The sequence below is a fragment of the Petromyzon marinus genome, chromosome 49 (genome assembly GCF_048934315.1).
Source record: "Petromyzon marinus isolate PM22_M1 ecotype Great Lakes invasive population chromosome 49, UKy_Petmar_22M1.pri1.0, whole genome shotgun sequence".
Lineage (NCBI taxonomy): Eukaryota > Metazoa > Chordata > Hyperoartia > Petromyzontiformes > Petromyzontidae > Petromyzon > Petromyzon marinus.
The window spans coordinates 7104580-7116585 of NC_133715.1; the positions used below are offsets into that span (position 1 = coordinate 7104580).

General features: G+C 48.3%; 1 protein-coding gene across 8 annotated transcripts in view; it reads right to left on the bottom strand.

Annotated features, from left to right (window-relative positions):
- The window catches only part of LOC116952972 (uncharacterized), a 75043-nt gene that overhangs the window by 50575 nt on the left and 12462 nt on the right, over positions 1–12006 (bottom strand). The window contains exon 1 of one of the 8 annotated variants that reach the window (XM_076074659.1): positions 1607–2506. The exons of the other annotated variants lie outside the window; for them this stretch is intronic. Within the exon in view, the coding sequence (XP_075930774.1) occupies positions 1607–1754 (148 nt within the window). The 5' untranslated portion in view covers positions 1755–2506. Of the gene's footprint in view, positions 1–1606; positions 2507–12006 lie in introns of those variants that run through there. 8 annotated transcript variants of the gene reach the window in all.

The window sequence follows — 12006 nt, forward strand, 5'->3', positions numbered from 1 at the left end:
GCACAATGCATGGATAGCAGGAAATAAAAACAGAACCAGGGCACCCGAACAAACTAAAGAGGGAAGACCAGTTTAAAGAGTTGGGTTTGCCAAGCAGACTTGAATATATCTACCGACTCCGATTACCTGATTTTAAGTGGCAAGGCGTTCCATAGTTTGGGTGCCACGCTAACAAAAGCCCGCTCACCATTAGAGTGCAAGCTAGACCTGGGAGTACTGAGCAGTTGGAGATGAGAAGATCTTTGGACCTTGATGGAATATATAAATGTATTAGTTAATGCCGGTATGAAATCCACTGAAATGCACGCGGTCTGCTTCACAAGATCCCACCGACGTCCTTCAAAATGGGTAGGCCATTATGTGCTGGGCGTCATGGTCCAAATTTGCTAAATTAGAAAATAGCTGTAAATCACTAATTTTGGGATTACACGTGGTAGCAATCTTCGGCCCAGTCTGGAAAACTAATGCCCGCTTGCAGGCAGGTGCTGAATCACATTGCGCCGCAAAGGGGCAGTTGCCACTGGGGGTCCCCCTTCGAACGTACAAGTTGAGATGCGATGCAAGTCGCTTATCGCGTGTGAAGCGCTCCGAGACGCCACCGCGTAGAGGAGGGCGCTCGATCAAAAACAACGCATTATTATTATTATTATTGATAGACAGATATGACATCCGTTCTGACGAGCAGCTTCTCAGCGAACGGCCGTTCCCCCCACGAGCGACCACCATCAGCAGCTTCAATGTGACACAAGCCCTCTGTGTTTCCACGCGCATCATTCAAGTTGCACGCCAACTGGAAACGATGGAAAATATTACACCCCGGCGGGGCAGCGGTGCCGTCGCGCCGGTGTTCCTGCCGCCACAGATTTTACCCTGAGCAGCTGGATGAAAACTCAACGCCGAACAACAGTCTGAACGGGATGAAACTTTCGCCCCGAAAAACCTCCCATTTCTCCCGCCGCATCTCGTGCCACGCTTTAGTAAACACAACGTTCACAAAGCAATTGTGCGACGCGTGTTCCGCATAAGACACGCTGCCTCCGTACAGTAGCAAGTGCAACACAAACAGTCCACTCCCTCTCCTCCTCCTGCTTCCCTCCTCTCCTACCTCGACCTTTGCCGGTATGATAGATGTTCTACTGAAAGACACAAGCAGAGAGAAAAATACGTGGATACATCGAGAGAGAGAGAGACAAAGGGATGCACGTGAAGAGAGACCGATAAATAGATACATAGACAGATGAATATAGAAAGATTTGCACAACGATAAAGACACAGTAGAAAAATACATAAAATATCCATCTGTCTATCTTTCTGAGTAGAAATACTCAGACAGATAGATACAAAGATACATTAAAATATTGTTTTAATATTACACTTGTTGACCCGCGAAAGCCTCCTTGCACAGATACAGACAGCCATACAGATCGACAGACACATAGCACAAGAGGTATACAAAAAGCTAGACTGATAGATACAAACACAGGCAAAGAGATAGATAAACATAGATATACGTAGGTACAGAAGAAACGACCGGCGGACCGGAGGACAAACGAACACATGGACGCACAGACGGACGGTCGGACGGCCGGGCACGCAGCCCACTTACAGTGCTTCCCGCGAGACGGCTTCACACCGGCGCCGTGCACACCGGCCGAGATGAGGTCTGGAACTCCGGCCGCTACCCCACCTCCCCAAGCCGGGTTCAGCACCAGGTCCGGCTCCCGCCCGGCGCTCACCTCCATCCCAACTTCCATGGTCGCTCACAAAACTCAAGACTGCGTGGCTCTGCGCGACTCGCTCGCTTGCTTGCTTAATAGGCTTCTCGCTCGCCCAATCCACTTGTCATTCGCTGAGACTTCCAATGTTGTGTTCTGACAACTGCTGCACACCCACGTCACTCACCCCTGCTCCGACAGCATGTGTGTGTAAGCGAGCTGGCTGGTTAGCAAGCTATCTGGTTGGCCACCGACTGGTGGACCGACTTGCGGGCTGGTAGACCGACTGATGAGCTAGCTGGCTGTCGAACCTGTTGGCTGGCTGGCTCACTGGTGGGCTGGCTAGCTGTCTGGCTCGTTGATTTGACAAACTGATGGGTTGGCTGGCTGGCTTGTTGCTGTGCTAGCTCGCAGGCCCAGCTCGCCGGCTGGCGGGAGGGTGGGTTAAGCGCGCAGTCAGCCAATTAATCGCCCTTGCCCTTAGCTTTGAGCCGCCCAGGCATTAAGGTCAGCGGGCGACATTGCGGCAGAGAGATTTTATTTTTAACTCTCGCTCTCTTACGGGCCGCACGGCGCACCACCGCGCGCCGCTCAGTCGCGTTTCTTTCCAGCAGATTTCAAAACGGCGCTATGGCGAACCCATGCAACACGCTGCGACACAAACTCCCGGCTCGCTCAGCCTCTGTTTCCTAGTTCTGTCGGAACCGCCAGCGCTAGCGACAAGCCGAGCGGCAGGAGGAGGGCGGCTGATAAATGAAGCGTTCGCGGCGGATAAACATTCCTGACGGTGGCGGGCGGGCGGGCGGGAGGGAGGGCGTGCTACGGCGTGCTGGAGGGATGCATTAACCGCTTACGCCACCGCTCACACGCTCGCTCACTCACAGAGGGTCTCTCCGACTGCGATGTCAGTCGTCCAAACGGCAACTGGGCAGTTGAGCAAATTAGGCGATCCTCGCAGTGAAATATTCGAGAGCAATCCAAAACAACACGCACGGGAGTGTGGGTGTCACTTTCAAAGACATTATCTGTGGTTTTGGAGAGTGCACATTATTTATGGGGTAAGCCAACAGGTTTGACACGTACACGGAACTGCGTGCACCGTCAGTCAGTACTCTAGGGTTTGGTGCCTAAAGTCTATCATTCAGGCACGTCTGACACCGTACTAGTTTGAGCTTTTCTCCGTTATCAAGCAAGGCAGTCAAAGTGTTTCTCTCTGAATTACAGTGCCAATCGGTTGACACGTGATTCCGGAGGTAAAAAGCCACTCCATGATTATACAAATTATTACACACACCTTTAAAGTGTCTGAAAAGTCTCTCAAAAATATTGTGTCACAATCACCATCATCATCATCATCCACTGCTGGATGAAGCCCTCCCCAAGTGGTCTCAATCTCTCACAGGCTTGCGGTCCAACAATCCATGGAGAGCATTACTTTATTCCAGAGCTCCGTCTTCGCAGTACACGTACTCTCGGGAACATTCCCTCCATTGAATGTGCACCGGATTACGTCCCCAATGACTAAATAGTCACTCGTCGTCTGTGGACCTCTGTGCTTTTGAAAGATTAAAATAGTCGAGGGAAGGTATCGGATTCATCACCAAAATAAAACGGCATTTAAGTCCGTAAAAAGTCCTGCTCGTGACACTAGGCCGTATCCCAATGACGGTGTCACTTAAAAAGAGTGTTGAGCAACGCCAGGGTATTCCACCTCAATGATCTTCCCGCAGCTACGGCTCCAGAGTGCGGTGTTTGCGAAGTGGGCTACGTGATCAGAGGGAACGTGAGCCATGCACAAGCCCCTGGGCAGAGACCTTGGTTGGTTGCAATTCATCGCCTGACATACCTGTTGACAAATGGCCACATTGCAATCGTACCACCGCCACGGATGTGAACCTGTAACTTCGGGGGACCACGGTTGGCGAGATGTTAAGTAGGTCGCCTGGTATACAGGATATCGTGGGTTCGATCCTGACCATGACGCCCACTGTACATTTGGAGTTTGAATGTTCTCCCCGTGATGGTGTGAATTTTTCTTTGGGTAGTCTGCAATAAGTGGTTGGTCGTAATCGGTATTTACATTGAACTTCTTTCGCACCGTACGTAGCCAACATTCTGCACTCACTGAAAACAACATTTACCACTGTATTACATTCCTACTGCCAATCAGCGGTTTCGGCTTTGTGGTTCAATGAGTCCGAGCTGAAGGAGGGTGACTCAAGCAACAACTGGTGACAAAGTCAAACGCAGTCACACCCAAAAGCAGTTGAGACACGAGTACAACTACTTGTTGACGAATCGAAAGATGTTTGTTACTCTCAATCATTCAACAACGATCGATCTACTTGCATCACAAACTGAACCAGGCCAAAGATCCGAAATCAACGCAGATCGGAGGAGCCACTGTGCTCCTCGATTCGCAGGACTTCCCGGAGGGCTGCAGCATTGCGGCGGATAGGTGGAGGGAGAGATTTGTGACAGCAAATTGAAATGGAAAATTAAAAACACTCCAGTAGTTTAAGACTGTGAAAATCCAGAATAGACCATCGAACATGTAGCGATGCAGTGCCCGATCCACAAATACGAAGGAGACATCGCAGCGATACACTTTGCTGCTCCTGGCTTAACCACCTGAAAGTGAAATTGTAGTTTTTGCTCTGCATCTACATGAGCCATACGAAAGAAGAATACTGTGCTCCTTTTGCCGCACGCTAACATCTCTCGGAGCAAACCCAGATGACGGACACTTGGGAAATGTGTCACAGAGGGCCGCGGCTGATGCATGCACACAGCTGCGACGACGTTCGCCTGGCGCAGATTCCTTTCTCGCCGCCTTAAATAGCGGACGGCCATCACCGACAGCCGCACGGCACCGCAGAGGGGAAGGGAGGGAGAGAGGGAGGCTCCCTGGCGTCCGTCTCAGAGCGTGTGTCTCGGCCAATGCCTCTCTTTAAATAGACGTCGTCAGCCCTTAGATTGAGAGGTTTTTTTAAGTGCTGGGATAATACAATTTATTAAGTAATCGATTACTCTACCGATTATCGGTTCAACTAATCAAATAAAATGATAACAGTTGGGGGGGGGGGGGAGTCTCATTTGTGCCGCTGGACGGGAGGTGATGGGGGCGGTGCGTGGTGATGTCATCAGCACCTTCATCAGTAGAGGGTTTTCTGCCTTCGGGCGTCAAGATGTGGGAGTGGACGCAAATTTTAAAGGGGTCCTGGTAAGAAAAAATATAAATAACAGTCATCCATAATATTGCCCTACAAAAAAAATGTAATCGACGACGTTTCAGGCAATTTCCCTTTCTGCCTGTGCACCACTACCAAGGCAGCGACAGCTCCACCAAACCATTTGTTTAATTACGAAGAGGAGGAAACAAAAATCCGATTGAAACGTCATTTTTCATTTCTAGCTTTTGCGGCTTTCGTTGCCTGTCGCAATTGCCCCTAGAGGACTCCCCAACCCCAGCACTCTCAATGGATCAGCGGATGGTGGCATTTAAATAAATAACTGCAGATGAAGACATAATATATATAATTAAGTGCGAGCTTGCTTTATACGTTCGGGGCATACTGTCTTTTTTCCAGGGTTGTCTTAAACTGCTGCAACAAAGGACGGCTTTCTTTCTTGTAGAATCCGAGCTGGCACGAGTTTGTGTCTTTTCTTAAGGAGGTGGATGGAAAACTGCAGTGCGGGCTGCTTTAAAGCACCGGATGAAAAAATAAAACCACCTAAAACACCGTGTCGCGTATGTTTGCGTTAAAAGAGTGTGACGGTTTGTGCAGGTGAGTAGTGTATGTACATCTGCGATTGTGCTCGTGAGGATGCTAGTGCGTGTGAACTGTTTGAACAAGGTAGGGGCGGTAAGTTAGGGCGCTGTGGTACGAACGTCGTGGCGATTTTGGGCTCTTTTTCCCGGCCACGGCTAACATCCGTGCCGAGTGGTAACAAAATTGGGACCTGGGTAACCCCTATATCGACTCAGCCATAAATGTGTACCTGGATGAGTATGTAAACGTCTGTCCTGGGAAAGAAAAAGCTGGCTCGGCATGGTGCCTTCATAGGTGCTTGCTAACAGCTTCCGCACCTCCGATTAGCATAGTTGACTATGTATGGTGCGAAAGAAGTTTAACATACATACATTCTGTACCGTCTATATACGCTTAACAGAACTTCCTTGCCTGTATTCGTGTGTGCGAGTGTGTTAAACGTATTTCGGCCTAGCTCACACACACATTGCTTGCGGCTTCCACAATGCAGCCTCGTCTGGAGCTGCACCTGCAGACGCTTAAGAAGCGCACACACGCCTGAACGCATACCCTCCCCATCATGCTGACCATCTGACCATGCCGTCACATTCCAGCCAATCGACCCTGTCATCGGACACCCATCGCCGACCAAAAACGCCTCATCTCCCATTCACAGAGCCCTATTGCCAAGTGGTGGCAATTCCACATTCCTATGGAGTGGCAAGGTCTTTTCATAGCATTGCCACTGTTGCACGACAAACAAAGTGATGAGCAGGATTTGAACCTGCGCACTTACAACTGTGAGCTGACAGAGCACTCTAACCACTGCGTGCCAACCCCGAGCCAAACAATATAAGCAACTACAAACTCTGAAATTTACCAACTCATCTGTACGTGTGGGTTATGTCCCGGTACTTGGCAGCCAAGCTGGTTTTGAGCCTGGTTAGTACTTGGACGGGACACTGCCTGGGAATACCACGCATTGCAGGCTTGCTCTGTGCGTTGTCTAGGAGACAGCAGCATAGCAAAAGAATTTCAGAGATGACTTTGTGGAGTTTTGCATTGCAGGCTTGCCCTGTGCGTTGTCTAGGAGACAGCAGCATAGCAATAGAATTTCAGAGATGACTTTGTTGAGTTTTGGAGTGTTGCCCCCTGCCACGTATGCGTGGCGAGGTTTCTCGCTTCCTCCCACATGAAGCCAAACACGCAAAGAACCGCAAAAAACACATCCCAATGTAGCAGGACACACGTGAAAACAAGTCCTAAGACTATTATTTATTTCACTCGTGTTTTCTAGGACTACTAAACATCGCCTCTAGTCACGCGGAAAATCCTTAAGCTCACAATGAAAAAACAAACCGTAGAGTTCTCTTTCAATCCACTGCTGGAATAATGCCTGCAAGCCGACTCGGTTATAGTCATGGGGGTTGTATGGCCATACTTTAACATGCTGGTCAGTGCGGGTCGGTGAAGTAGGTGGCCCGGGAACTGTTCTGATAACAAGCGTCACCGATGTTCGCCGTAGCCAGAAACGGACGCAGGTCGCCAGGTTCATGCTGGGCAGTGCGTGAACCACGGTGAACCAATTTACCCGATATGAGCTCACAATTGGGGTTTAATTCCAGCAAGAGTGCATACATGGATGGTAGAAATGACAAAAACTCAACACTATCGTCAATAACACTGCCCTACAAAGAGTTTGTTTTCATTCTTATATCATCATCATCAGCGACGGCAAATACCCCAACGACACTGCCACCACCTTTCACGATACCGAGATGCAACGATCCAATCCGTAGACCACCTGCAAACGAACTAGCTAATCTCATCGCTCCATCTCCGCGGTGGACGACCGAGACCGACGCATTCCATTGCCTAGCCGATTTTTTTGGTTTTCTCTTGAGAGCCACCGGGATGTTTGACCAAACACGTTGAGTTTGAGTTTTTCACGTTTGCGCACCGACTGCCAAACCAGCGTCACCATTTTTGGGGGTTTTGACGCAGGGGAGAGATCGGGTGACCCAAAAAATACCGTGACAAACGACACCGACTTTGAAAAAAAATACAGCAATTTCAGCGACAATGAGAATACAGGACCCGGTGATACCTCTACAACAAATTAAATGGACTCCACACCCTCATAATTACCATCACCAAGAGAGGAAAATGGCCAAGTGGGAGCGAGCAAAATCACAGGCACGAAAACATTCGGTCATTACTCTTGTCCGCAAATAAATCAAAGGTTAGGTTGGCAATTGAAAGGTGGTGGTAATGATGTTTGGTAAGCTCTTGCCATTGGCTAACAGGGATAGTGTCATGGAAATAGGTGACCTTTGCCCTGCCCAGAACCCTACCCACATCCCAGCCCCAATTCACCAAACCCATCCACCCACAAAAGCAACCTACACACACAAGGAACGGCGGAGCTAATCATCTCCGTACCAATCACAGACTGTCACTCATGTATGAAGAAGTGATGAGCAATACAGATGAGCAATATAGTTAACCACATCACGTGATTCTGACTTTGGCCATTGAGAAGAAATGTGTGTGCGTGCAGGGCACAGTGAGCAGCGGTAGCGTAGTGATTAGAGAACCACCCTATAAAGCCGGTGACCTGAGTTTGATTCCCATTCACAGCCAATATCCTGGTTCTGTGCCTCCCCTTGGTCGACTCAGCCTGAAATTAGTACCTAGTGTGGATATGTAAACATTATCAGTGGTTCTGGCCACACCACCTCTTCGTGCTCACTAACGGCACTGGCCCCAAAAGTCTGTATAGGCTACACGGGTGATCCTTGTCTTTGCGGCAGTGGGGAGCACAGGTGGTGCATCTGCCAGACACATCAGCGAGTTTAAAACCCACAATACCTCGGGTCTGTCCTATCGCCTCCTGGCAGCGAGCCTTCGACACTCAAGTGCACCTAGCCTGGCACAATTGCCATGGTGACGTCAAACCGCCACTCACTGGTGAGCGGCGGTTGGTGTTACCCGCACGATGTATGTCGCACTCCCAGGTGAGTCCTTTCAAAAATTAAAATGCCACCTACGTAATTTAAGCGCGCATTTGGCTTGCAAGCACGATCTACTTGAGCTGGTTTCGGGGAAAAATATAAAAGATACGGCACAGGGGAACGGCTCATAAACAACACCGCTCACTCCATTATGCAGGTTTCAAAGCATAGCAAAGCTCGTATGGAGCACTTGAGATGTAAATGACATCGCGCATACGAAAGCGCACGCACACACGACCTGCACAGCTGACCTGGAGTTGGCGGCCACACATCCCAATGCAGGACCGCCCCCAGAGGTCAGGCAATTGTTGGGGATTGAGCGCAAAACCCCCTCCCGTGTGCGGGTTTTCTCCAGGCACTCCGATTTCCTCCCATGTGTACAAACACTCATTATGAATGCCGTTCACAAACCATCCCAATATAGGACCATAGAGGTTGTGCAAATGTTAGCGCCATTTCCGGCTGTTTTCCTTCCCGCTCTGTCTGTGGTTTCCTGCACCTTCGTGCGAAATCTGTGTGCGGCGTTACCAATGTGACAGCGTTTGGACCGGCAATTTGCGTGAATTACACTAAATACATGGGTGATTGGCAGTTGGCTACGTCAGGTGCATAAGAAGTTCAACGTACATACATTTAATTAAAAAATCTCTAACAACAGATAGGCCTTTGTGACTTTAATATTAGTAGGGGCACAATGATATGTCATCAATAGATGGATTAATATGGAGTACTAAGCTCAACAATACGTGCACGAATCAATAGGTGTTTTATTCATATTTAAACTAAACTATTTTTATTTTACCAGGTATGGCTCACTGAGCTATATAGCTCTTTTTAAAAAACGACCTGGCCACGAATGATAGCTGAATGAAGAGGCTTATCATACGGATATTTATAGCAGCCAAATCTTCTAAACGCACGTTGATTCTAAATGTGGAGGGAAAAACCGAAGGACCCTGAGAAAAATCCACACGACTACGGGGAGAACATGCAAACTCCAAATATACAGGCGTCAGGATCGGGATTGAACCCACGACCTCCTGTATACCAGGTGGGATAATTAACATTTAGCCGCTGTGGCGCCCCTGTATTGTTACCCATCCCTTCTGGGCACTACGTGTCCCTGCCCAGGTCCACTCACTCTTCTCAACAGTCAATACGATGTCTCCACCGTGTGGATCTCCTCTGTTTCGCGCGTTTCTCTTCCTGCCTCGCAGTGAAATTCCAAATTCTCACCGGGTGGCCACCAGTGGTCGAGACTAATTATGGAGCGGCAGTCAAAGGGGATGACAACATTTACATCGCAGTTGATACCAAATAGGAGGCCAAATTAACAGAGGGGGACAGCGGAAGAGATGGCGAGATGACATCAAAGAGTTTGGAGGCCATTGCTTTGGGGCTGTGTTGTGTGCCAGCGGTTGGCGCGTTCGCCAATTGTTGCAGAGGTTTCGCGGTTCTGTCCTGGCAGGTGGCCCCAGTTAATAATGGGTTTGTGTGTCAAGCATAACAGTCTGCTTCACAGTCGACCCCAAAAGCATACCGTGATGTCATTAAAAAAAGAGTAGGGCATTGTGTGCCATAGTCAAGATTGAGATAAACCAAATTTGAATGATTACTCGCAAATTACTTAAATTGGAAATCCATAGAAATTGTCACTGCCTACCAGAAAAAAAATCGTAGGACCCTCCTTAAAATTAGTCTTGAGACTCGGTGAGACTTTCCTGGGTAAACAAGTGCAATAATTAAAATACAGTCATGCCTCGGTATACGACCGCTTTGGAATACGTTGAATTTGGTACACGTCGTGTTTTGACGAGAAAAAAATGTCTTGGGGATACGACGCGCTTGCTAGAACTTGTATGGGTCGGGATGAGCCACCACGTACCCGCGTAGACCCCGTTCACGGCTGAAACAAAGCGCCGCTCCTCAGTCTGCCTGTAGATCTCGTTCAGTGCACAACCCTTGCTATAACTCTGTGAATTTTCACGTGTTTTTTTGTAATTTTAACGTGAAATTTTTTGCGAATTCATTCAAGATGGGTCCTAAGAAGGTTCGTGAGAAAAGCCAAGCTACAAAGAGAATGGTTAGGATCACTGTTGACGTGAAAAAAAAGATCAATTGATTTTTATTTATTTATGCATTTCTTTTAATTTATGTAGTGTCTAAATTATTTTAGACAACCCCATTAATGTATAATATGCCATAAAAAATAATTTCTTATACTCTGGAATGGATTATTTCCTTTCCCTTTATTTCTTATGGGAAAAATTCGTTTGGTATTCGTCATTTTTGGTGTAAGTCCTACCTTCTGGAACGAATTAACAACGTATACCGAGGTACCACTGTAGAATTACTAGGCTGGACCAACCTAGGAAAGGAAGGAATGTAAGAAAATGGAGAAGGCCTCAGCAGTGGGAACTTAAAGGCTGACAACATCTACAATACGAGTCAACGGGTTCTCTGTACGAGTGTGGGTCTCTCCGTGAGTCTAAGGAAAGGACAGAATGCAAGAAAATTGTGGAGACTTGCACCCAGCGGTGGACAATAACAACAAAAACAACACCACCAATGCGGCGTATCTGGCATGCCAGTCAAGCAGCAGTTTGAGAGGGCCCCCATTTCACTACAGACGCGGCCCCCTCATTTTCTCTCTGCGTGGCCGCGACCGCTCAGTCACGCGTGACGACGAGCGTTGTCGTCCTGTTGTCCTAGGTGCCGGGATCTCTGCCAACCGTGCGTGTCTTGTTTTACGAGCGAGAGAGCTCGCTGTGAAAACGGGGAGGGAAAAGAGAGTCCTCCCCTGGCTTCAGTGGGGCCGCGGGACATAAAAGGAGGGGAAAGGACGAGGCCTGGTCAAGGGCAGAGCCTAGTGTCGTGATGGGGGAGCAGACGAGTACAAGAGTGGGAATCAGAGGCATTCTGTGCGTAATAATACACAGAGAAGCTGAAACAATAATAATAATAATAACTGGTTCGTTATTGATTTGTGGGTTCAAACTCTGGCCAAATGGGTGTTGATCAGACCCCTCCACTACCCGACGCGTCCAGTCAACGCATTTTGTCTACGTTCGGGCGTGGGTCTTGACGATACAAGATTTGGCCAGATCATTATGTAGCCCAACCCAAAAATCAATAAGCAATCATGTTGGCTATGCAAACTGACGTGTGACATTAACTTGTTAAATCAACTTTTTATGGTTCTTGCCTGCTTGCCAATATTCAGAAATACCAGAGAGCAGTGAATAACTCTCCCCTGTTTAGTGAATAGCCTGCAGAAGCAGATATCACAGAACTACTTATAAGAACATGACACGTGGCATCTTGATACAAACAATAGGTGGCAGCACTTTCCCCACCTGCCCTGATACAAACTGCAATATTCATCACACAACTTGTCAAACCAATATACTTATTCTCAGAGATGAATTTTTTGTACAAATGAAATGCACCACCGATTTTAAGGTTAAGGAATGACTGGGCTCGATCCATCAACACACTAGACATGAGAGCTCAGTTTAATTTCAA